General features: G+C 42.7%; 1 protein-coding gene across 3 annotated transcripts in view; it reads left to right on the top strand.

Moving 5' to 3' along the window:
- Positions 1–24196, top strand: part of LOC108411335 (chloride channel protein 2-like) — a 134782-nt gene that overhangs the window by 70944 nt on the left and 39642 nt on the right. For all 3 annotated transcript variants that reach the window (XM_037546395.1, XM_037546396.1, XM_037546397.1), the window contains 8 exons: positions 3418–3551; positions 4583–4660; positions 12749–12827; positions 14699–14824; positions 16379–16463; positions 20315–20416; positions 21871–21955; positions 23959–24114. In XM_037546395.1, coding sequence (XP_037402292.1) covers positions 3418–3551; positions 4583–4660; positions 12749–12827; positions 14699–14824; positions 16379–16463; positions 20315–20416; positions 21871–21955; positions 23959–24114 — 845 coding nt within the window. The remainder of the gene's footprint in view (positions 1–3417; positions 3552–4582; positions 4661–12748; positions 12828–14698; positions 14825–16378; positions 16464–20314; positions 20417–21870; positions 21956–23958; positions 24115–24196) is intronic.

Below are 24196 nucleotides of genomic sequence, written 5' to 3'. Positions count from 1 at the left end.
ACTGACTGGTCAGTCAGTATCATGGCATAGCTTGCACCATGAAGTGGTGTTGTTAGGCATTTTCATTATACTGGTATGCAGTATAATGATCATCATCCTGGACACGTCTAACATTTTCTTCATGTTTATTTACAGCTCGCAAATGTCCAGCTGATGACAACCTGAAACCTGAGAAGTTCAGGACGAGTAAATCTGATTCAAATGGGCATGTTTAGATCAGAGTATGGTCTAGGTATCCAGTAAAGAGGCTGGATTTGAGCTCAGTACATCAGATTTCTCAGTGCTGTGAACTCTCACTCTGATTTCTTTCGGATTTCTCAGTCTGAGCATGCATGTAAACAGACGGCAGTACCGGAAATAAGCAAGCGGTGGCGCCACAAGATGCAGCAAAGCTTGACGAAATTAAGGATTTAAAGATTTTTCATCTTCTAGATGATTTATGCTCATGTTTTCAGGTAAAGTGGCACGATGTTTAAAAAAAAAAAAAAAAAAAAAGCAACAGCATGAAGTTTGAGGTTTGTTATGTTTAAGTCTTGGGTTTAGGTTTATTGGTTGGTTGTGAAGCAGAAATCTGATTACTGTCTGACTCGTATAAACCTGGAGTTACCCCATTATCTGATTACTCAAGTCCATGTAAACGTGAAAAGTGGATTACTGACAAAATCTGATTTTCTGAAGTTATCGGATTATTAAGTGATAATGAGTTAATGGGGGAAATGAGAGTGGAAGGGAAATCCAGTCTCTTGGGGTAGCTGTTAGCCATTAGTCCAGCATGGAGAATAGCTGAATTGTGCCACTTAGTTAACATGTCATACCGTAGTGCATATTTACAGGTAGCTCCACACAGTTGCCAGCTTCTCATCCGAATTTTCTCATTCCATTTTAAACAGTGCACAAGTTATTATAATGCTTCAGGTGCCAGAATGTACTGCAGTATTTAAGGTGGAATGGGAAATTTGAACAAGAAGCTGGCAAATTTGCTCATCAAACAACATAACTAGCATTAAAAGAATAATTAGGATATTTTGATAGCCCAAATCACCTTATTAGGGGAGTAAGTATTAAGTATTAAGCTGAGTTTGTATTGAATTGATCCCAGCAATCAATGAGCAGAAGGTGGGAAACCCCTGGACAGGTCATCAGTCCATCAAAGGGCATGTTACATTTTCTTCAGTTGTTAAATATGGTTCTTATTAAAAGTGAATGTCATTGGAAATCTACAAAAAAAATGTTTATTTAAACATCCAAAATGGATTTATTTGGGGAAAAAATGGACTATACTGTGATGTATATGGAAAATGGCAGTATTTTAATTACACCACTAGTACAGAAGAACGTTTCCAGGCCACTGAATCGTTAAGAAATGCAAGTGGCCGAAAACGGCGCTAAACTTTAGTTTCTCAACAACGTCAACTTAGTACATTAGCTGACTCGGTAGGTCAGTGATGGATCACACCGCCTCACTGCCATCATTCCTACCACATCCATACCAGAGCCTATTACAGTATTCAGACACCAGCTAGCAGACGACTGGGTTTCTCTGTTCTGTCGTAGTGTTTGAGGGATCTGACTGTGAGTCCGACTTTTAGCTACGTTTAAACTGAAAGCGTTGCTTTTGTGTCATGTTTGATCTATAGTATCATCAATTCACCATGTTGTCCGAGCGATGGACCTGCTTCAAGTTACCCAGCTGCTAAAACAGTTAGCCTGGGAACATGGCGTTCTCCCGCACTCCAGTGCCTCACAGCTTCCTCAGTTTACTTTAGTTTAAATTAGGGCTGTAACATATGAACCCACTTCTTTCTTTCACCTTTGTTATTTGTGAATGCACTTATACTAAAATATGACTGAGTGATGTAACAGTGCTGTAGTTAAGAGGAGCAGATGTGATTTAATGCTGCTAAAGCTTGTTAGGATGTACAGAAAGAGGTTAATTCACTGTAGGTCAGTACAGTTACGCCACTCCCGTCACTCACACTCGGACGCAGGAGAACAGATCGCCAGTCGCTCCACTCAAACAGGGAATGTATAACTCCACGTTTCAGACTTTGCTAATGACTCATTTCACTCGTCGCTCCTCCGTCTCTAATCATGTCGAACAACTCGGAAGTGCACGGAACATCACCAGGGCTGTCGCTGAACGTGGAAGTGTGAGAATGGTCTATTATATCGAACATTTATCGAACCGTTCTCATCGCTCTATTGAGGAAAGTTATATTGTGATGATTATCGTTATTGTTTTATTGCCCAGCCCTACCTGTAGGTTATCAGAATCTTTTTCCCCTTAAAATCAATACTGGCCACCAAACTGACAAGTACACAGTGCTGTTTTACTGAAGACCCTTGTTGTTGTTGCCATTTCAGTGTTGAACACTGGTCTCGCATTTACTGTGTTTCTTTATTGGACATACGTCACTTACTGATATTTCTCATTGTAGCTTTTGTCATATTCCCATCAACAGCCTGTCTCCAAATCTGCAAAAATGCTACAAAAATAAGAGACTATTGTTCTTTCAGCCGCAGCCAGGTCTCGTGACTGCCTGATATAGAGGCCTGTTTGTCTTCCTGTTTGAGTCGATTGCTCATATAGGCGATGAAGGTTGTTTGAACCTATATAAATATAATATAAACTGAATTTATGTTTACTGTCTTATCTGTTGCTGCAAACAAATCAAGCAGGTGTTTTTTACTGAAGGTTTTTTTCAGGGCATAACTGCTGCCTGGGACACTGATTTTGAGCTTTGAGTGTAACGCTACCGCTCCACCACTAGGGGTGTTTCCTCCCTCATTTATTCCTCAAACCTGGGCTCATCGTCAAAGCAGGAGCAGATGATATAATGATAGGATGTCAGAGCTCTGAGACAGTGAAGGGCCTGATGACACAATCCTGAGACCCGAGTGAAGAACAGCTCACAGAGTGAAACAGACCAGAATAAGACTGTAATACTCGTACTGTAAACTGAACTTCTCACTCAGAATGGGCTCTGATTCATCTGCAGTCATAGATTACTCACACAGTGTAGCTTTTACAGCTCTCTCTCTCGCTCTCTGTCTTTCTCTGTCTCTCGCTCTCGCGCTCTCTCTCTCTCTCGCTCTCTCTGTCTTTCTCTGTCTCTCTCTCTCTCGCTCTCTCTCTCTTTCTCTTTTTCTCTCGCTCTCTTTCTCTCGCTCTCTCTCTCTTTCTCTCTCGCTCTCTGTCGCTCTCTCTCTTGCTCTCTCTCCTTCTCTCTCGCTCTCTTTCTCTCGCTCTCTCTGTCTCTCTCTCTCTCTCTCACTCTCTGTCTCTCTCTGTCTCTCGCTCTCTCTCTCTCGCTCTCTCTCTCGCTCTCTCTTTTTCTCTTGCTCTCTCTGTCTCTCTCTCTCTCTCTCTCTCTCTCTCTCTCTCTCTCTCTCTCTCTCTCTCTCTCTCTCTCTCAGGTTCTGGTATTCCAGAGATGAAGACTATTCTGAGAGGAGTCGTATTAAAGGAGTATCTCACTTTAAAAACCTTTGTGGCCAAAGTCATTGGCCTCACCTGTGCCTTGGGAAGCGGGATGCCTCTGGGCAAAGAGGTACACACTCACACACACAGACACACACACAGACACACACACACACACACACATACAAACACACACAAACACACACGCACACACACGCACACACACACACACAAACACACACAGACACACACACACACACACACAGTTGCATTACTGAACTTTTCACCAACACAGTAAATTTATTTATGATTTCACCCCCTAACCCCCCCTTAACCCCCCCCCCCCCCCCCCCCCCCCCATACTGTACAACATACTGCGTTTATGCATGCGGTTCTCTCTCTCAAACACATGCACACTCTCACTCGCTCAGAGAGAAGAGAGAAGGCTGTGAAGCGTCTCTCTCTCTCTCTCTCTCTCTCTCTCTCTCTCTCCCTCTCTCCCCCCACTGCTTCAGGCATCTATCAGAAATATATCAAAGTGAAAGTGTTTTTTTCTTTTCAGTAAATAAATCACTGTAATCAATAATGCATTTCTGACTGCTTCCTTTTCCATCAGTAGGAATTCATTTTATTTTATCAAGCTTAGAGGAATTTGTGTGTACATGTGTTTTTTAATAGTAATAATATTTGTGTTTAATCCATATTTGTATATTTAAACATATTAGTTACTTCTCCTCACTGGCCACTTTATTAGAAAGTATTTATTGCTTGCTGTTCTGATGTAAGCAGTTGTTAGTATTTCATTTCTTTTTATTTTGCACAATAGTAGAATAGAATAGAATTTACAACCATTTGTCTCTGTGTTTGTACACTGTGAAATTAGACCTCTGCATGTAACCCATACATGCAGTGAAACACCCACATACATGCACGCTAATGAGCACACACACTAGGGGGCACCCACCTTTTGCTTCTACTCACTGGCTACTTTATTAGAAACACCCACCTTTTGCTTCCACTCATTGGCCACTTTATTAGAAACACTACAACGTTAAGCATATGAATGACATTAATAAGTGGTGCATGTCTCTCTCTCTCTCTCTCTCTCTCTCTCTCTGTCTGTCTGTCTGTCTGTCTGTCTGTCTGTCTGTCTCCCTCCAGGGTCCATTCGTTCACATCGCGAGTTTGTGTGCTGCCCTGCTGAGTAAGTTCATGTCGCTCTTCGGGGGAATTTATGAGGTAATTAAAAGCTTTTTTGCACATTTATTTAATCTGTGTTTACAGAAAAGTCCAAATCTGACTGTGTTTGTAAATGTAACAAGTTGGTCAGAGGTGGCAGTCAAGGATGTGTCTGTGTACTAATGTGAGATGTGTCCTGAGTTTGCGTGGGAAATCCAGAGAACCGTACTAGACTCAGCAGAAATGCGTGCAGTGACCACAGAGAGAGAGACGGAGCAAAGGGAATGAGAACACAGTGCCTCTCTCTCTCTCTCTCTCTCTCTCTCTCTCTCTCTGTGTTCTCTCTGTGTTCTGTCTGTGCTCTCTCTCTCTCTCTCTCTCTGTGTTCTCTCTGTGTTCTGTCTGTGCTCTCTCTCTCTCTCTCTTCTCCCCCCTCCCTCTACCCCCCTCTCTCTCACCCCCACACTTTTTTTTCATTATTTATTATTTTACGTTTCTTTGCTGTGTGGTGTCGAATGCTAATTCAGTCACTGCAGCGTTGCAGAGTCGCCTTTTCTCTGCTTCTCTTGGCGCCACAGTGCATATTTTGTGTGTATGGTATGGGTATGTTTATGGTTTATGTGTGTTTATGTATGTGGTGTATTCATGATTGTGTATGGTGTGTGTATGTCTGTGTGTACAGTGCGTGTTTATATGCTCTCAAGGCTTCCATTCACTTGTGATAAATGTAGGAACGCCTTAAGAATTGTTTGTGAGGTTTGCTGCTTATAGTTTGGTATCAGCCGCGTGGGCTAATGCTGCTTCCCATGGCCCTTTGAGGCTTGGACGCTGGCCTAGTGCTGCATCTCTGGCACATCCTCTCCTTGATGTGTTTCAGTAAATTGAACCATAATAGATTCAGGCTTATTCATGATATACGCATTACCGCATTACATTATCATAGTCAAATAATCAATTACTGAAACTAATAATCAACTATTCGGATTATGAACCGCACAATTACTCATTGGAACTTATTTCTGTGTGATGTTGTTTTAGGCTTGTGTTAACTAACAGTAAAAACAGTGAAGATAAAAGTTCTGTGTGGCGTGTGCCTAATGGTGCCTACAAGAGTCTGCCGGAAGACGAGGCCCGAACACAGAGGCAGCGAGGATGGTGGTGGCAGGGAGAGAGTCGTGAGTGGGTGGGGGACGAGGTGCGAAGCCCAAGCTCCGCCGAGGGACATGAGTGACGCGAGTGATGGCGGGAGGAGGAGGATGAATGTGCCGGCCACGAGAGGCATGAGAGCAAGGAGTGAGTCCCGAGCGACCGTGGAGGCGTAGCAGCAAGCCCTCGTTCCCTCTCGGCTGTTTTTAAAAGGTGCTCATGCTGCCAGCCGGATCAGCAACAGGAGGCAGTGTGAGCACCCGAGTCAGGAGAGAATGAGAGCTACGCCTCCTCATTAGTGCCCCCAGCTCACAGCCTGGTCGCCCTTGACCTCATGCCTCTCATGGCTGGCACTGTCATCCTCCCTCCTCCTGCCGCCTCTCGCATCCCTCGGGGGAACTCAGGCTTTGTGCTCCGTCCCGCACCCACTCACGGCTCTCTCGCTCCGTACTCGCCGGCGTTCATCGCTGCTCTGTGTTTGGACCCCAGTGGTGGCTGTGAGAGCCTGCCGGAAGGCGGGGGGGTGCGGGCACATGCCACGTTCTGCTATCCGTTTTTTTTCTGTCAAAGTTTAAAACCAAGGATAAGCAAAGTAGCAGCACTAAAATATGATAGAACTACAGCAGTTGCCTCTTGCTGACTAGCTATATAACTAGCAAACTAACTTACTGAGATGAGTCTTCATCTTCCAGGGAGCCAACGTGCTTCCTCTTCAGGTTCTCCAGCATAACTGCTGCGCTCTCAAAGGGTACAACCTTTTTGGCCGAGATAAGAGTGAAATGCTGCCCCACTTTGCTTATACTGCCCACTTCCCTCCAGTAAGCAGTAATGCCTATGTGTCAGAGCATTTCCAAGTCAGCACAAAAACTGTGATGACATCACCAACTAATCATAAATTCATTGGTAACTAATTTGCAATTTGCCAAGCTGGGGAACGAGTAGGTGAAGGGGAGTTGGATTCTGCCGTGGAGTCTGTTTGCCCATCACTATTCAGTAGCAGTGGTGTGAAGTCCAGTGATGGGCATTCAGGCTTTTTTCTGATCCAGTAAACAGATTCTTGAATTCTGAAAGTTACTCCAAACAGCCGGGTACAGCATCACCTCTGATCCTGAATTGACCCAAAGGAATCTTACCACTCTTAGCAGAGTGATAGCTGCTTTTACTCTAGAATAAGACCCCGCTATACTTCATATTGGATCCACATGTGCTTGATCAGAAATGTACAAAACCCCATGTACGGTTGTTTTATTTGGAGTTGTGGCACTGAGGAACACCGCCAAAATGCCTGAAAGCTGGACCTGCTAACAGAAGATGTTGGAAGTGAGAACCTGGAAATGTGAAAAGGGCCAACTGATTACTGTTAGATCTTGCTCTCCGAGTGGAATTGACCCTTTAAACATCAGATTTTTAAATAATGTGTGGTGATCTTTAAGTTAATAGCTATGCAGAGTTTTTCTCCCTACTTAGGAGGTCACATCCCTGCTCAGATATTCGTCGCAACTCCTGATCATCAATTATGTCACTCGGGTGCTTTGCACGTAATGGAAGTAGATGCTTTCTGTTATCACGACTTTTAACAATATGATTCGGTTGGAAAATTGTATCACAGTTATGATATAAGTACTGTATCATGCTGCCCTTTCATCCGAAATGTATCTACTTAGGTCGAATGAAGTAAGGTTTTGTCTGTATTTGTAAAACCTTAACAATAATTACAGTTCCTTTTCTCTCCATTCCAAATGTTTGAAAGGTTTTTTGCTTAAAATGCCTAAGATGGGAACCTGCCTGCTGTGTGTGTGTGTGTGTGTGTGTGTGTGTGTGTGTGTGTGTGTGTGTGTGTGTGTGTGTGTGTGTGTGTGTGTGTGTGTATACTCACCACTCTTTCTCTTTCCTAATTCTTTGCTGTCTAAGGATCCTAACCTGATTGGCATTGAGGTAAGGTGGTGTGGCCAGCACTCTAGGAAAACTCAGTTTTTTTCCGAATTGCACCTCATTAAAACCCTCGAGAGAGTTACTTTAAATGCCTGGGTACAGATTCCAAATTGCTTGGTTTCTACTGACCTTCAGAATTGCACTAGGAATTGTTTGTGAATTTTGCTGCCACCATCTAATTTGAATCAGTCAAGTCAATCAAGAAAACTGTGTTGCTTTATGAGCCAAACTGATTTATGATTTATTATCTGTGACCTGCACTGATGAGCCAAAACAATATGACTCATTATGACTCCCGAAAAATATTAAGTTCATAAACAGCGGCACCTGTCAAAGCCTGGGATATTAGACATTAAGCAAACAGTTGGTTCTTGTACTCAGTGTGTTGGGTGAGGGTGAAGTAAACAGACGTGAAGACCTCAAGTGGCAAAGAATTATATCCTCACAAATAAGGCAAGGGTACCATTGCCTGCTTTCTTTTTTGAAAAAGTGCAAGCAGCACAGGGAAGAGCAGTTTGTACTGCTTTTGGAAATGCACACCAAAGGTGATGAAGCAGAGGACAAAACTAAACCTTTAGATGTTTGTTACAAGTTAAGACAACTGTTGGGTAATCCTGTCTGTTGCTGACCATAGAGACAATAGGGAATGGTGGAGTGAGTCCACGTTGAAAGTTCTCAAAAATTGAACCAAGAATCAAGTAAGATATTGATATTGATGCATTTTTGTCATAAACTGATGGATAAAAATACCTGTATCGCGCACAACATCTGGGCAGAATGCATAGAATTTTTGCCTGAAACGGAGTTTACAACGCCAAATGTTCATCAGGGCTTCTGTTTTATTCTGTAGTATCTGGTCCAGAACATCTTTGCCTTAAATATTTAAATATATTCTGATTTTAGGTGAGTTGCTTTTCTAAAAATCATACATTGTTTTGCAAAGACACTGAAGGTTTCCAATCTGGTTTCCAGTCAGTCTCCTAAATCCACCAGGGGGCGCTCATCATGAATTATCAAGCGACCCCAAAAGCACATGGTGTTGTAAACCAGTGGTTCTCAGCCTGGTGGTCTTGACTTCCCTAATACTGTTAGTCGGTTTATGACATGGATGTGTTGCCTTTTTCAGAGTGTCAAACATCCCCAAACAAGGTCAATTAAGGCCAAAATAAGTAGATGTTTTGGTTTATCTGTGGCTCTTCCTTCTTTTTAGCTTTATCTTTTGTGATGTTAGTAACCACCTGGAACCACTTGGTAACACTTTACTTGACGGGTGTCTACATAATAGTTATAACATCTTACATAAATGCTTCATAACATGATTCTTGAATGTTGAAATAATCAACATTCATAAAGCATACATGTTTTACATGATATTAATATGGACTACTATACTATCATTTAGTGGGGGTATTTTTCAAAATAAAAGTCATTTTTTACTTTTGAACTATATTATTTTTAGTGAAATGCCACATTTCTAGACAGCCAAAATAAAAATGACCTCTTGTCATGAAGTGCTTTGATACTCAGGCACACCACCATACTATGATTCAGCCAAGGGATTGTTCCTAAGCTTATTTATAAGTAATGTACTGTCCATGCAGGAAAGTGACATGCAAAGCAACAAATGCTTACGAGAAAACGGATAATTGAAAAGGAATTGCAAGTATAGTTGACGTGCCTGAGTGTCAAAGCACTTAAGCCGTCTAGAAAAGAGAAGTTTTACTGAAAGTTGTGTAGTTTTTCAAAAGAAATCTGAAAAATGTGTCTCCGTAAAATGACCTCGTAGTTCGTATTAATATCATGTAGAACAAGAATGCTTCAGAAACGTTGATGAAACGTTCATTAATATGTTATGAAATGTACAGGCCGTGGCCGTGGCCGAGATCCTGGGTTCGTGTCCCAGCGGTGCCTGGGGATTAAACTTTTTTAGGGGGCAGTCGTGGTCTGGAGGTTGGAGAACCAGCCTTGTGACCGGGAGGTCGTCAGTTTGATCCCCTGAGCAGACAGGACATGACCGAAGTGCCCTTGAGCAAGACACCTAACCCCCACCTGCTCCCCAGGCGCTGTGGATAGGGCTGCCCACCGCTCTGGGCAAGAGTGCTCACTGCGCAAGTGTTTATATGAGATGGTATGAGACCCTTCAATTATAGGGTTACCGACACTTTGGGTGACTCAGCTGAGGCTTTAGTCAGTCTAATGGACCAGAAATATAATCCTTTTTTCTTCGGATTCGACAAATAGACGAATGTCAAGTTATTTTGACAGCCTTAATCTGATGCCCTACAAATTACAGTGACTTTATGTTATGGAATGTGGTTTCATGTATTCTGTTAATACCAAAGTCTGCTCATTAAGCACATAGTCTGTTATCCCAGCTGAAGACGTTCAAGGCTTATTCCCACTCCAACGATCAAAAGACTTTGCCCGTTAGGCCAGGAAAAAAGGTCCAGTTAGTTCTCTTTTGCCCGAACTGTGAATGGGCTTGTGTTCAGCGTTTGCTGATCAGTGCATTTCAGTTTCCTCCCTCGCTGTATCCTCTCTGTAACGCGTCGGAAATAAGCCCGTATCCGCCTCCTAGCGCCACCTGTCTTCTGCAAAATATCCTCACCTGTTCAGTAGGAGTTTCCCATTTCATTTCATGAAAACAGTTATCTATGTGCCTGTTTTGCGCATATATTACCTGCTCCCTCGTGTGTATCTGGCCCCGAGAGTTGAGTTATTGCCGTTTCTGCTGACGTTCTTAAAGGAAGCCGCTCGCGTCTTTTAAGCCCCTCAGTGCAATTGTGGGCCTGCTTTTAAAAAACAAAGTTGACGGAAAACCTAAAGCAAATGGAATATGTAATATCACATGTAATATAACGTGTAATATAACGTGTAATATCACGTGTAATATCACGTGTAATATCACGTGTAATATCACATGTAATATCACGTGTAATATCTCGACCACTTTCTTCGTGATCCTCCCACGTCCTCCAGTGCCTCCACATCGGCAGCTTTACAGGAGATGGCAGGAACGTTCATGCCAGTACAATTTTTGCCTGCACTGTATATTTTTGCCAGTGTGTTGTGGGAATGTCAGATCATCCAACCTGTCTAGACTTGCTAAACCTGTGTTATTCCGTTGACGGTCTCCTGTTAGCTTGTTTAAAGCAGTATTTCCTGAGCAGTTGAACACGTTTAATAAGTCATATTAAAAAATGTCCAATTTTTTTGAAGCATATATTTTGATACGTAGTTGGTTTATTAAATGTAATAATAGATTTATTTTATTTTTGTTTTATTTACATATTTCTTTACATATTTTTAGGAATTGTTTACTTTTATTTATTTACTTATTAATGCATTATTTTATTTTGTTAATTTTCTCATTTCTCTGCTTATACATTCCTGTATGATTTGTTATTATACTGCATTTATTTACTAATTTCTCTACTTATTTATCTATGTATTATTTATTTTATTTGTTTGTTTATTTATTGATTTGTTTGTTTATTTTTCACTCATTTCTCTACTTATTCATGTTTTTTTTATTTTTATTTTCATAAAAGTCAAAATATTTATCTTAAGTGGTCCTAAACCTGCAACCCTGAGATTTCTTAACAGCTTAATATTTTTTCAATTATTTAAAAAAAAAAATTTTATTTAAAAATGAAGGGCAGCCTCATTAATAGGCCCTCGTTTCAGTATATCACCACCTCCCTACACCTTATTTTACTGCTTCCATTTATTTTATTATTGTTTAGATTTTTAAATCGTTTCTTTATTATGTAATTCTCTTTGATCCAGCAGTGCTGAGCAAAGGTGTTGAGTAGATTCATAAAACTGTTTATCTGAGCAATGAGAGTCAGAAAAACACTAATAATCAAATAAATACACATGATCATGTTTCAGTGCATCTCCTCATGGCCTGTAGGTGTCATCCGATTAAATTTTCATTAGATTATAGAAGTCAGGGACCAAACCCGTCTCCTTCTACACAATGTAATAATAATAATGATGATGATGCACTGCAGTAACACTGACATGGTGCTGGTGTGAGTAGATCAGACACAGCAGTGCTGCTGGAGTTTTTAAACACCTCATTGTCGCTGCTGGACTGAGAATAGTCCACCAACCAAAAATATCCAGCCAGTGTCCTGTGGGCAGCGTCCTGTGACCACTGATGAAGGACTAGAGGATGAATAACTGTGCAGCAGCAGATGAGCTGTCGTCTCTGACTTTACATCTACAAGGTGGACCGACGAGGTAGGAGTGTCTAATAGAGTGGACAGTGAGTGGACACAGTGTTTAAAAACTCCAGCAGCACTGCTGTGTCTGATCCACTCAGACCAGCGCAACACACACTAACACATCACCACCGCCCAAATAGTACCTGCTCTGTGAGGCTCTATGGGAGTCCTGACCACTGAAACAGATGGACTACAGTCTGTAACTGTAGAACTGCAGAGTGCTCCTATACGGTCAGTGGAGCTGATAAAATGGACAGCGAGTGTGTAAAGAAGGAGGTGGACTTAATGAAGTGGGTGGAATGTATGTGTCTGTGTTATATAGAGCTGACGCTGCTGTAAAGCCTGCCTTTACATCAAATCCACACAAAGCCCTTCTAGCTGAGCTGGAGAACAGTGGAAAAATGAGCTTATATATAAAAATGTAGGCTTGTGTGTGTGTTTGTGTGTGTGTGTGTGTGTGTGTGAGAGAGAGAGAGTGAGAGAATTCTCTGGGGTAGAAGATGTACAACTGTGTTTGCATGGGAAGCGTTTTTCTGTTCATCTTAATTACGTTTGCCTTTACGTCTCTCTTTGTTTCTCGAATAAATTAGATGCTGCATGTTTATTTTGGACGCTGAATTAAAGACACAGGTGTGTGTGCGTGTTTGAGTGTGTGCATGCGTGTGTGTGTGTGTGTGTGCGTGTGTGCGTTTGTGACTGTGTGTGTGTGTGAGCGTTTTGAGTAGTTGAGTTGTTCCTGCATGTTTCTGTGTTGTCTTCTGTTTGCATGTTTGTTTGTGAGGTCATTAAACAGTAAACAGGGCCTGTTTAACCTGCACGTGTGCTGTTTGTTTAACAGAATGAGTCTCGGAACATAGAGATGTTGGCGGCTGCGTGTGCGGTGGGTGTTGGCTGCTGCTTTGCTGCCCCCATTGGAGGTGAACATGCGCACGCACACACACACACACCCTTATAATGCCTGCTCAGTCGGAGCTGTGCAGAAACTTTTTGAGCATTTAGCACTGGTACTATAAAAAGTTCCCAGTGTTTCAGTCACAATAATTATTTGTAGCACTGGGATAAAAACAACAAAATGCTACCAAAGCAACATTGATCTAAGTAAATGTAACCCATTTCCCAAATTAGCTGTTAGCATTAGCCTTTATCTATTAGCACTAGCATAGGCTGAAGATCTTACTTAGACTAAAGGCTGCAAATCGTCGCTGTCCAAAACCATGCATCTCCATTTTTGTCAATTTTTAAAAAAAAAACTTTCTACCTCATTTCAACACACCAGCTGTCTTTTATGTTGTTTGACAATTTCATGATGAATGGACCAATGGAAACGCTCTAAAATCACTCAGAATAAAATCTGTTTACGTTAACTATGTACACCATAGTAACCGCTTAGCATATGTTTAACAACCACTTGGCAACGAGTAAGTACACCATAGCAACTGCCTAGCAACAATTATGTACCGCAGAGCAACCACTACATATACCATAGCAACCACTTAGTAACCGCATGGTAACCGCTTGTCAACCAGTACATACACCATAGCAACTGCCTATCAACTGCCCAACTATGTACACCGAATCAACTGCCTAGCAACCACTTGGCAACCACTACTTACACCATAGCAACCACTTGGCAACAACTAAGTACTCCATAGCAGCTGCCTAGCAACCACTACGTACACCATAGCAGCTGCCTATCAACTGCTTAGCAATGACCATGTACTGCCTTGCAACAGGCCTTGGCAGTAAAATGGGTCGTAGGTCACGGCACAGTCATAATATGCCACCTTTGCCACAAGCCAGTGTAAAATCTCTGTCTTGCTAGAGTTGCCCTGGACAACTGTAAGTGCTACTATTGTGAAATGGAAGCATCTACGAGCAACAAAAGTTCAGCCATGAAGAGCTGGGCCGCAGAAACTGAAGAAGAGAGTGGAGCCACCAAGTGTTGAAGCGCGTCCCCTGGCAGTCTGATGAACAAATCTGGGTTTGGCGGATGCCAGGAGAACGCCTCCTACTGGAAAAGTTTGATGGAGGAGGGATAATGAGCTGGGTTGTGTTTCAGGTTGTGTTTGAACCTCTTACTTCCAGTAAAGGGTGATGTTAATGTTACAGCTCAAGAAATTTTAGGCAACTTTTTGGCAAAAGTATGGGAAAGGCCAGGCGAGACAACAGAGAGTGGAGGTGGTCATGGCCGCAAAGGTGGGGCAACTCCATGTTTACGTGCATTGTTTTTGAATGGGATGTCCAACAAGCTCATAAAGGTGTGATGGTGAGGTGTCCACATACTTTTGGCCATGCATTGCTGCCAGGTTTACATACAACATTACAGCCCCAAACTAATCAGTTTTTGGGGATTTTGTGCGTCGCAAGTGACAGCGTTCAGTGAGTCCCCCTACTGGCCAACGTTTGTAGTGCTACACTTACAGTGATTACAGTAGAAAAGACAGTAGAAGTTTGCATGTACAATTACGCCAAAGATGTAATTGATCAATAACAGAAGTCATTAGCAATCCGATTTGACGGTACCAACTTAGAACCATTATGTTCACACCTTCTGCAGGCATTAGAACATTTGCATGGCTAGCTAATGAGCTCAGTGATGATGGCCTAGCTGAGCTGCTTCTGCTAAATTAACATAGATCTGATGCACTTCTATGGTGAGTTGACGATCGCATGTTAAAAAAAAGTTTTCAAACAGTGCCCCAGCAACAGTTGCTATGGAACATTGCCTTTGTGGGCGGAGCATGGATAGGTCAATTTATGGTGTCCACTGTATGTGTGTATGTTTCAGGTGTTCTCTTCAGTATAGAGGTCACTTCCACGTTCTTCGCTGTCAGGAACTACTGGAGAGGCTTTTTTGCTGCTACTTTCAGTGCCTTCATCTTCAGAGTGCTGGCTGTGTGGAACCGAGATGAAGGTGCAAGAATGTGGAATATACAGAAGGCTTATAACACTAACTATAACAACAACAAAACAACAAAAACAACAACGAGAATAATAATAATTCACTGGGAAAATTTTAATTATTGAATTTTATTAGAACTTTATTGTGGATGTTGACTTTAATGTAAGTTATATTAATGTTAATTTTTTTAAAATTAATTTAAAAAATATAGAACTGAAGTATTACATGATGGTTATTACTTTATTATTATTATTATTATTATTATTATTATTATTATTATTATTATTATTATTATGACTTTCTTATTTTTTAGAAATTCATTCTAAATTTTTATTTTATTGGAACTTCATTCTGGACATTAATTTTATTAGAAATTTATTCTGAATTTTCATTTTATTCTATTTTTAATCTGAATGTTAATTTTATTAGAACTTCATTCTGAACATTGATTTTTTTTTTTTTTCAGAACTTCATTCTGAATGTTTATTTTAATAGAACTTCATTCTGAACCTTAATTTCAACTCTGAACCTTAACCTCTGCAATTTCCCTCTGGGATTAATAAAGATTCTGATTCTGAATTTTATTAGAACTTCTTTCAGAACCTTCAATTTATTAGAACTTCATTCGGGAAGTTAATTTTATTGGAACTTCATTCTGAATTAAACTTTATTAGAACTTCATTCTGAATGTTAATTGTTTTGGAACCTCATTCTGAATGTTTATATTAGAACTTCATTCAGAACCTTCAATTTATTAGAACTACATTCGGGCCATTAATTTTATTAGAACTTCATTCGGGACATTAATTTTATTAGAACTTCATTCGGGACAATAATTTTATTGGAACTTCATTCTGAATCTCAATTTTATTGGAACTTCATTCTGAATCTTAATTTTATTGGAACTTCATTCTGTATGTTAATTATATTAGAACTTCATTCTGAATGTTAATTTTATTGGAACTTCATTCTGAATCTTAATTTTATTGGAACTTCATTCTGAATCTCAATTTTATTGGAACTTCATTCTGAATCTTAATTTTATTGGAACTTCATTCGGAATCTTAATTTTATTGGAAGTTCATTCTGAATCTTAATTTTATTGGAACTTCATTCGGAATCTTAATTTTATTGGAACTTCATTCGGAATGTTAATTTTATCATACTTCATTTGAACCTTCAAATGATTGACTTCATTCTAATAACTTCCTACTAATTTTTTTAGTTGGTAATAATAAACAGTACAGCATATCGCTGCTGTTGGAAGAAAACCTTGTATCTCCATTTTTGTCGTTTCTCTGTTTTTCACGTAATTTGAAAGTTGTTCTTTAGATTGTGTGTGAATTTGATGAATGGACCAAAAGAAACGGCCCAAAATAACTTGGAAAAAGTTCTGGTTCCATTGACTTCCACTAAAACGAAAGTAGGTTTTTTGTTTCTTTTGTAAAGTTAACACTTTGGAGATACGAGGTTTTAATCCGATGACAGCGATATGCACAATCGTAGTGGTGAGCGGTTGTTCTTCAGTGAGAGGGGCTAATATGCTGTATGTGTTTGTGTGTTTAGAGACCATAACTGCTCTCTTCAAGACTCGATTCCGGCTCGATTTTCCCTTCGACCTCCAGGAACTGCCAGCGTTTGCTGTTATTGGGCAAGTCCAGTGCATGTGTTTCTTCAGCATGTCTTCTGTTGATGATGAACTAAAATATTATCTAGTGCTGTGACACTGATATAAACAAGGCTGCTGTAAGCTAAAGTAGAACCCAAGGAAAACAAAGATTTTCAGATTTACCACAATTTTATTCAATTACTTGAATAAAAAAATCAGTATTGGCCAAAAGTGTGGAGTTAATTTTGTGCCAAAAATTTTGAATAAAATAAAATCCACAGACAGAAACCTGAAGATGAGAATGTCATTTTTCCTGTTTCCCTCTTTTAGTGGAAGTTGTCTGTGTCTGTGTCTCTCTCTGTGTTCTCTCTCTCTCTCTCCCTCTCGCTCTCTCTCTCTATCTGTCTCTCTCTCTCTCTCTCTATATCTGTCTCTCTCTCTGTGTCGCTCTCTGTGTGTCTCTCTCTGTGTTCTCTCTCTCTCTCTCTCTCTCCCTCTCCCTCTCGCTCTCTCTATCTGTCTCTCTCTTTCTCCCTCTCTCTCTCTCTCTCTCTCTCTCTCTCTATATCTGTCTCTCTCTGTGTCGCTCTCTGTGTGTCTCTCTCTGTGTTCTCTCTCTCTCTCTCTCTCTCTCTCTCTCTCTCTCTCTCTCTCTCCCTCTCGCTCTCTCTCTCTATATCTGTCTCTCTCTCTGTGTCGCTCTCTGTGTGTCTCTCTCTGTGTTCTCTCTCTCTCTCTCTCTCTCTCTCTCTCTCTCTCTCTCTCTCTCTCTCTCTCTCCCTCTCCCTCTCGCTCTCTCTATCTGTCTCTCTCTCTTTCTCCCTCTCTCTCTCTCTCTCTCTCTTTCTCTCTCTCTCTCTCTCTCTCTCTCCCTCTCCCTCTCGCTCTCTCTATCTGTCTCTCTCTCTTTCTCCCTCTCTCTCTCTCTCTCTCTCTTTCTCTCTCACTCTCTCTCTCTCTCTCTGTCTCTCTGTCTCTCTATGTCTGTCTCTCTCTCTGTCTCTCTGTCTCTCTATGTCTGTCTCTCTCTCTCTCTCTCTCTCTCGTTCTCTCTCTCCCTCTGTCTCTCTCTCTCCCCCTCCCTCTGTGTGTCTCTCTCTCCCCCTCCCTCTGTGTCTCTCTCTCTCTCCCCCTCCCTCTGTGTCTCTCTCTCCTTCTCTCTTTCTCCCTCTCTCTCTCTCTCTCTCTCTCTAGATTATGCAGTATTTTTCAGTTGCTGCAGCCCCCCCCCGCTCCCCCCGCTCCCTCCTGCTCCCCCCTTCAGCGTTTATGTTATGTATTATATAAATTCATCATTGTCAACACGTTGGTGTGTGTTAATTATCTCAGCTTCTTTATGCACTAAAATGATTTGCATATTTAAATTCATGAGCCCCTGAGGGGGCTGCCTGGACTTCGCCCAGCCGAGTCTCAGAAACTTTCATTTTATTGTGAGACTCGAATGAAACCTGATCTTGTTTTCTCTGAAGCAACGTCTCCTCCTCTCGCTCGGAGGGAGAACGGCCGTATTTGGTTGCCGTGTTCAGGCTGAGTGATTAACGAGTCAATTTTTCCGTCGCTTGACAGTCCTAATTAAACTGCGTGACGTCCGGAACCCAATATAGAGTTTGTTAAAATGAAATATCGTTAATTAGAGCCGAGTTTGTCCTGATTAGTCTGTTAATTTAAACATTAATCAGCAGGCGAGTCACGTGACTCAATTCATTTGTTCAAACATTAGTGGCCGGTTCTGGTCGTTATTACGGGCTGAAGATGTCGCGTGACTTGTTTAGAAATTACTGCGCTTTTTTAATGTTCAGTTGGTCGTAGATCATAATAAAGAGATCGCTGTGGTTCACTGAGGGTCACTCATTTACTGATTGGTCATCATGCTGGATGCAAGTGACCCTTTATTACATTCCCATTACATTATATGTTTGGCTTGCATCTCCAGTTTTAAACTAGAGCTACGGAGCTAATGTAGCTAAATAATGCTTATAACTGCCGATCATGCCAACATGCCTAAGTCATTGACAGAATTCATGATTTAATATATTTATTTCTGTCATTTTTGATCTACAGTCCTTACTACTAGCAGAGCCGCTGATCTGTAGCCTATGAAATACAGCTAAGCTAGTATTAACATTACTTTTGCCTGGGGTTGTCAAACAGAAAGAACAGAGCCATTTTTATGGCCTCTTATCCAGAGAAAAGGAGCCGAAGGTAAAGAGCCGGAGGTAAAGATGGCCATTTGGACATTTACCATGTTGTCCTTCACCTTTGCCAAGTCATTTAGCTTCTGTGGTTGGATAGTGGTTAACACGCTTCCTTCTACGCTGTAGACTGGGGCTCAATCCCCTGCCTGAGTAAAGACCCTATACTATTACCAATAAGAGTCCTTGGACAAGACTCCTAACGCCACCTTCACCTCCCTGTGTAAATTGATCAGTTTGTAAGTTGCTCTGCGGGAGACCAACTGAACCAGTTTGGACAAGCTAAACCAGTTCAGACCACCGTGGAAATCATGCTGGTCGGTGCTGTTTGTCTCAGCATGGATGTTGTTACTTCAGGTGTCTTTGCTCCACTTACGCTTCACTTCGCAGCCGTTTCTGCCGCAGCCACTCGTTTTGATTGTAGCGGTGGGTAAACGCACTCTTGTTCTGCGGTAATTGCTAATTGTGCTCAACAGCCGCGCGGACGCGTCCCGTATCCGCTCTGTCTGTACCCAACAGATGTCGGATGTGTTTGAATTCCCAACACGCTCTCACTCGCTCTCCGTCTCTGTTCTGTTTTCCCCTAATGAGCTCTTCATAAAGGTTCTCTCTTATTCCCGATTCATTATTCATGAGCGTTTTGCCTCATTCATAATACATATGCATGAGTTCATTAGCATACTGCTACTCTGCGAAAGCTGCTGAACTCTGGCAGGAGTTTCTCTTGAGGAGTCTAACAAAAGTCCTGCTCTATATACACGATATGGGCAAAAGTATTGGGACACCTACACATCACTCCCACAGGGGCTTTTTAATGAGATCCCATTCCTAATCCATAGGCATTAATATGGAGCTGCAGCTCTAACAGCTTCCACTCTTCTGGGAAGCTTCCTACAAGATGTTGGAGACAGTCTGTGGGAATTTGTGCCCATTCTTGTGAGGTCAGACACTGATGTTGGCAAGAGGTTCTGGCTCACAGTCTCCGTTCTAGATCATCCCAAAGGTGTTGAAGGGGTTGAGGTCAGGACTCTGTGAGGGTCAGTCAAGTTCCTCCACACCAAACTCAGTCCAGCCTTTATGGAGCTGCTTTGGTCACTGGGGCTCAGTCATTCTGGAACAGGAGGGTTCTTCCCCAAACTGTTCCCACAAAGCCGGAAGCACAGAATTGTCTAGAATGTCTTGGTGCTGAAGCTTTAGGATTCCCTTCACTGGAACTAAGGGTTCTAGACCAACCCCTGAAAAACAGCCCCATATCATCATCCCTCCTCAGCCAAACTTTACAGCTGCCACAGTGCAGTCAGGCAGGTAACGTTCTCCTGGTGTTCGCCCAAACCCAGACTCGTCCATCAGACTAACAGACAGAGAAGCTGATTCGTCACTCCATTCCCACTGCACCAGAGTCCAGTGGCGTCGTGCTGTACACAACGAACTGTCCACCCCAGAGTCCAAACTTCGACAAAATTGCTCGAATCATGAGAAGCAGAAAGTGCAACCAACTTCTAAAGCTGAACTTTGAAGTTGTGGAAAAGTATCCCTGCAGGTGTCTTTGAAAATTTTTAATCCGCTCTCATGAAAAGAATATTAAATGTAGTAAATGCAAAAGATATATAAGGTACATTTAATTTTCTGCCTTCTCCACTGTACTGTACTTCAAGCAAGTGTTTTTCTTACACAATCGTCCTTCCCATGATGTGTGTACAGGATAGCGAGTGGTTTTGGTGGAGCCCTGTTCGTCTATCTGAACCGACTGATCGTCCAGTTCATCAGGAAGCAGAAGGCCATCAACAAGTTCCTCATGAAGAAGTGAGTGAGTGAGTGAGTGAGTGAGTGAGTGAGTGAGTGAGTGAGTGAGTGAGTGAGTGAGTGTCTCTGTGTAATTGGCAGTGGTTCAGTGCGTTGCCAGTATGAATGCTTAGGGCTGCATCCCAATCCACCCTTTAGGGAGTAAGAGAGGGTGGTTTGTATGAGCACTGATCAGACATAACCTTCTGACCACCTCCTTGTTTCTACACTCACTGTCCACTTTATCAGCTCCACTTACTGTATAGCTGCACTCTGTAGTTCTACAGTTACAGACTGTAGTCCATCTGTTTCTCTGATACTTTGTTACCCTGTTCTTCAGTGGTCAGGACCCCCGTGGACCCTCACAGAGCAGATACTATTTGGGTGGTGGATCATTCTCAGCACTGCAGTAACACTGATGTGGTGGTGGTGGTGTGTTAGTGTGTGTTGTGCTTGTGCGAGTGGATCAGACACAGCAGTGCTGCTGGAGCTTTTACACACCATGTCCACTCACTGTCCACTCTATTAGACACGCCTACCTTGTCTGTCCACCTTGTAGATGTAAAGTCAGAGACGACAGTTCATCTGCTGCTGCACAGTTTGTGTTGGTCATCCTCTAGTCCTTCATCAGTGGTCACAGGACACTGGCTGGATATTTTTGGTTGGTGGACTATTCTCAGTCCAGCAGCAACACTGAGGTGTTTAAAAACTCCAGCAGCACTGCTGTGTCTGATCCACTCACACCAGCACAACACAAACGGGCTACAGTCTGTAACTGTAGAACTACAAAGAGCAGCTATACAGTAAGTGGAGCTGATAAGATGGACAGTGAGCATAGAAACAAGGAGGTGGTCAGAATGTTACGCCTGATTGGTGTATATTTAAAATGAATGAAAAAATGACCCCAGGCATGTTTAGTGTCTAAATTGTGCTTCGTTAGTCTAGCGCTGGGGCTACAAGGCCAGCACTGCTAACAAACAAAAGAAGTCAATAGTCACCCAAATCTTCTGTCAATACATCCTCAAAACTTCTCTCTAACACTCCAACCACGTCCAGATCTTCATGAAGGTTGTGCAGACTTTCATTTTTATAGCTCACAGTAAGTCATACTGTGTCCTAAACCACGTTGGGCGAAAGAAGGAAGCCCTAGATGTGGGATCGAGAGAAGTTTTGAGGAAGTATTTACAGAAAAGATTTGGGGGACTATTGACTTCTATAGTTGTTGGCTACATACATCCAGTGGTAAACCAAAAAAACGACATTAATCGACTGCAGTTGGGCTGAGTGCAAAAATGATTAGATTTTTTTTGCCAAAAGTTTCATTTACTAATTATTCTCTTCAAGATTTTACATTTTCAATGTATGTTAATATTTTACTATTTTATTGAACTTCTATTGGTCCATCATGAAATGAAATGGTGAAAAAGGTACATGGTTTTGCAAAATATACTGTATATGACTTTTTTTGTGTGCAGGCGTTTGCTGTATCCTGCTTTGGTCACCCTACTGATCTCCACCCTGACCTTTCCCCCAGGATTCGGACAGTTCATGGCAGGCCAGGTAACACACACTAACACTTACAGCTTGTGTTTGCATTGTCTAAAGCCTGGTCCTCTAAGAGGGTCTCTATCACAACCCTCCCTTGGGCACTGGGTCTCCTTGTATCCTAGGGAGTCCACTCGAATGGTGCCCAGCCCTCCTATACAGTTCACTTCAGCTTCATTTCACACCTTATAGACCTCATGTTCTCTATATAGCTCCTTCTAACCTTACCCAGTTCCTTCATATACTACATAGGTCCCTTGTGATCTAGGTGGCTCTCTCACGTAGCAACAAACCCTTTTGTAGACTACATTGGGTCCTTTTCCCCTTGACGGACCCCTTCCAACATTGCCCAGCCCATTTATTTGTGTCACAGACTCTTAGATAGCCCCCTCAAATGTTGGCTAGCTCTCTAGTACACTACATAAGCCCTTTGTGCTCTAGGTAGCACAGAATAGACTCCATCAAACACTGCCCAGCCCCCTTTTATGCAAGACATGTCCCATTGATCCCTTGGTGACCAATCTCTAAGCGTACTACTTAGGATCCCCAGTCATGGGCTGGGGATCCCCAGCGCTGACAGTACATGACTGAGGTGCTCTTGAGCAATACACCTAACCCCCAACTGCTCCCCAAGCACTGTGGATAGGGCTGCCCACTGCTCCGGTGCGCTCACTGACCCCTAGTGTGTGCTCACTAGTGTGTATGTGGTGTTTCACTGCACGGATGGGTTAAATGCGGAGGTGAAAAATTACGCCACTTTCCAGCTCTCTTGTGCACAGCATAGGCCTTGTTCACTGCACGGCTCACTTGAAAACTAAGCGTAGTGTCAGTTGTGGATTAACTCTTTGAAGAACAAAAGAGACCTCAGTGAGGGAGAGATGGGGACATGCAATAAAAAGGTGGAGAGGACAGTGAAGGAGGGATGGAAGCTGATCAACAGGGGGACTGAGCTTTAGTCCCTGGCAGAGTCTAGAGGATGAGTCACCAGACAGAAGAGAGAGACAGAGGGAGAGAGACAGAGGGAGAGAGACAGAGGGAGAGAGACAGAGGGAGAGAGGGAGAGGGAGAGAGACAGAGGGAGAGCGACAGAGGGAGAGCGACAGAGGGAGAGCGACGGAGGGAGAGAGACAGAGAGGGAGAGGGGGAAAGAGAGGGAGAGAGAGACAGAGGGAGAGGGAGAGAGAGACAGAGGGAGAGAGATACAGAGGGGGAGAGGGAGAGGGAGGGAGAGTGAGAGAGAGGGACACAGAGAGAGGGATACAGATACAGAGAGAGACAGAGGGGGAGAGAGGGAGAGAGAGACAGAGGGAGAGAGAGACAGAGAGACAGAGGGAGAGAGGGAGAGAGAGACAGAGAGAAAGAGGGAGAGGGAGAGAGGGGGGGGGAGTAGGCATGTGTGCCTACAGCGTCTGGACCTGCTGCTGTTAGTACTTCTTAATAAGGCGGTGCAGAAGAGCAGCGAGACGTTCATTAGTCTCCACTAACCGCACATACACCGTCTCCACTTCATAGCCCGGCCCACGCACCCTTAGCGTGCGGACGGAGAGACGTGTGCAGAGCTTTGTTTTCATTTCCATTGTCTTCTTTTATGCCTTCTCTTTCTTTCTCTCTCCTCTCTTTCTCTGTAATGAGAGTGACTCAGACGCAGCCTTTTCTCAGCGAAAATCAAGCCTCAATAAACTGCTATCGCTTCGGAAACTGACTACCTGAGTCGGCCTTCAGACACGTAAACAGACTCGTGAACTCCACATATTACTTCTGCAGTAGTGTGAAACGGCCAGTAGTGTTCATCTGTGCCATTAAGTGTGATCAATTACTCTGATTTGTTCAGATTTGACCAAAATCAGCCCATGAAGGAGACGGTCTGCAGCATGTCAATACATGCCTCCATAGTGGACCTACAAAGTCAGACTCTGTGGACAGAGTGTCTTTGTATCTCTCTCTCATAACTGCCCTCTTTCGCTGTTCGAGACGGAACTGAAGAACTTTCCTCTTTCCTCTCCTGGTCATGTGCGTAGCTGACCCAGAAGGAGTCCCTGGTCACTCTGCTGGATAACCGGACGTGGGCCAAGCAGGGCATCGCTGAGGAGTTTGAGTACATTGGCCATGCGGCCGCCTGGAAGCACCCTCAGGCCAACGTCTTCATTACCCTCGTCATCTTCATCGTCATGAAGGTAGGGAGTCACCATTCCACTCAGAAAAAAGAATCTGATTCCAAGAGTCTGATTCTGAGAGAATCAGAGAGTCACTTTCAGA

Source organism: Pygocentrus nattereri, chromosome 17, assembly GCF_015220715.1.
Source record: "Pygocentrus nattereri isolate fPygNat1 chromosome 17, fPygNat1.pri, whole genome shotgun sequence".
Lineage (NCBI taxonomy): Eukaryota > Metazoa > Chordata > Actinopteri > Characiformes > Serrasalmidae > Pygocentrus > Pygocentrus nattereri.
The sequence above is the reverse complement of the archived record's forward strand: the minus strand, read 5'-3'. Positions and strand labels throughout refer to the sequence as shown.